General features: G+C 38.1%; 1 protein-coding gene across 3 annotated transcripts in view; it reads right to left on the bottom strand.

Annotated features, from left to right (window-relative positions):
* atp9b (ATPase phospholipid transporting 9B) overlaps positions 1 to 1,775 on the bottom strand; it is a 60,786-nt gene that overhangs the window by 35,953 nt on the left and 23,058 nt on the right. For all 3 annotated transcript variants that reach the window (XM_050034258.1, XM_050034255.1, XM_050034257.1), the window contains one exon: positions 1,286 to 1,380. In XM_050034258.1, the coding sequence (XP_049890215.1) occupies positions 1,286 to 1,380 (95 nt within the window). The remainder of the gene's footprint in view (positions 1 to 1,285; positions 1,381 to 1,775) is intronic.

Raw genomic sequence — 1,775 nt, 5'->3', positions numbered from 1 at the left:
GGGAGGTTTGTTCAGTAACATTTGAATTAAACTTTAACAGCTGATGACTTGAAAATTATGCTGACTGTCATTTGCATCGACTATTTAGGAAAATCAGAGAAAAATATCATTTGCATAATAATTTGGAACGCGGTGTATTTAGTGATTGAGAGTGGACACAGAGGAATAACAACACTCAAATCTGACTGCAGTCAGTACTCTCAAGTTTTTGGTTTTTAAACTTTACATTAATACAAAATATAATCTACTGATCTTAAAAAGACTGTCCAGCTTTATGGACATCTCAAAGTACTATCACTATCCAGCACATAGCATGACCTGATACATTAGTGCACAGGAACAGCAAACTTTGACAAATAAACTGAGGTAACACTACTGAATGTGCGCTCACTTTTTACCACTAGTAAAATTAACAGCCATTTCAACCTGAAAACAATCACATCAACAACATCACACTGATCTGTCTTGACTCCCGACAAAATCCAAAAAAAGGCAATACTCCTACTAAGCTGCATAATGTTTAAAAGTAAGTGTGCTCCTCCTTCCAACCTGAAATGTGGGCTTTTCTTTTTGGCATACATCTCTACCCCACAGCCTTGCAAACTGTTGGTGAGTCGGTTTGTGTGCTACATATCCAACAATCATAAACAGGCAGGAGGCCATGTGTCACAAACTGCAGTTAAGACACAATTGATTCTTTTTTTCCGGATGCACTGTATACATGTCCACAGAATACTCCTAAAACCTGAATAATATCGGTATTCCAGAGGTCTTACTCAGAAAATGATACATTCAAAATATCAAAATGAAATATGCTGTTTGCATTACTCCTACCACAATCGTCATATTCAGAATAACAGTGTGCATGTAAACATAGTCAGTCTAAAATACTCAGAATAAGTCTTTCCAAAGTGAGGGATAATGTTGTAACAAGGCTGAATAGCGGCTAAAGTAGAAGACAACTCTTGGTCTCTTGAAACCTAATATAGATGCCACGGCTCAATCATCAAATTACTTGCTGAAACTTTAATTCTCTGATCACACTAAGTGGCAACAAAAAAACACCATCAACTCAACTTAAATCTTAAGTGTTAAATATCACCTCCAGTTAAAGGAAGCTGCTGCCAGGTCCAGACTGCTCCTGCTGTCTGTCACCAGTGATTAGGTTTCCATCACGGCCAGACAACTTCATTTGATGAGCAATGCTTTTAGTGATAACAGAACACTCATTTGCAATTGGTTTGTCTGTTACGAGAAAGTCACTACCATCGTAATGTATCCGTACCCCCACTGCTGGTAGTCGCTGTGTGCATCCGACAGCAACCTTCAGTTTCCAGTCTGTTTCTCCATCCAGCTGGTCTGTTCTGATGAAACAGGCACCTGAAAAAAGACAGAAATGCTATTAAGACTGTTGCATGGTTGGTGACAATTTTGGCCACAAATTGGAATTACAGGATAAGGGTAAATGCTATAAATAAGAAGTCTAATAGCATCACAAGTAGGGCTGAACGATATGGAGAAAATTTCATATCTCGATATTTATGCCAGATATCTCGATACCGATACGTTACGATATGACTATGGGTTCAGTGAAAACTAAGCATTCTTTATAAAAGATTAAAAAAAAAAAACGAGTCCGAACCATTTTCTGGAAGCCCTCTTTAGTGACTGAATACACGGGAATCATGTGTAGCAATATGGTATGTTATAGCATTTGTAATGTCTTTGTGCCTGCTGGACGTCGATTGGTATGGCATTATGCTACTGAATGCATC

Source organism: Epinephelus moara, chromosome 22 (assembly GCF_006386435.1).
Source record: "Epinephelus moara isolate mb chromosome 22, YSFRI_EMoa_1.0, whole genome shotgun sequence".
In the NCBI taxonomy this organism is placed as follows: Eukaryota; Metazoa; Chordata; class Actinopteri; order Perciformes; family Serranidae; genus Epinephelus; species Epinephelus moara.
Note: the sequence above shows the minus strand (reverse complement) of the source record. Positions and strands in the feature narration are given on the sequence as shown.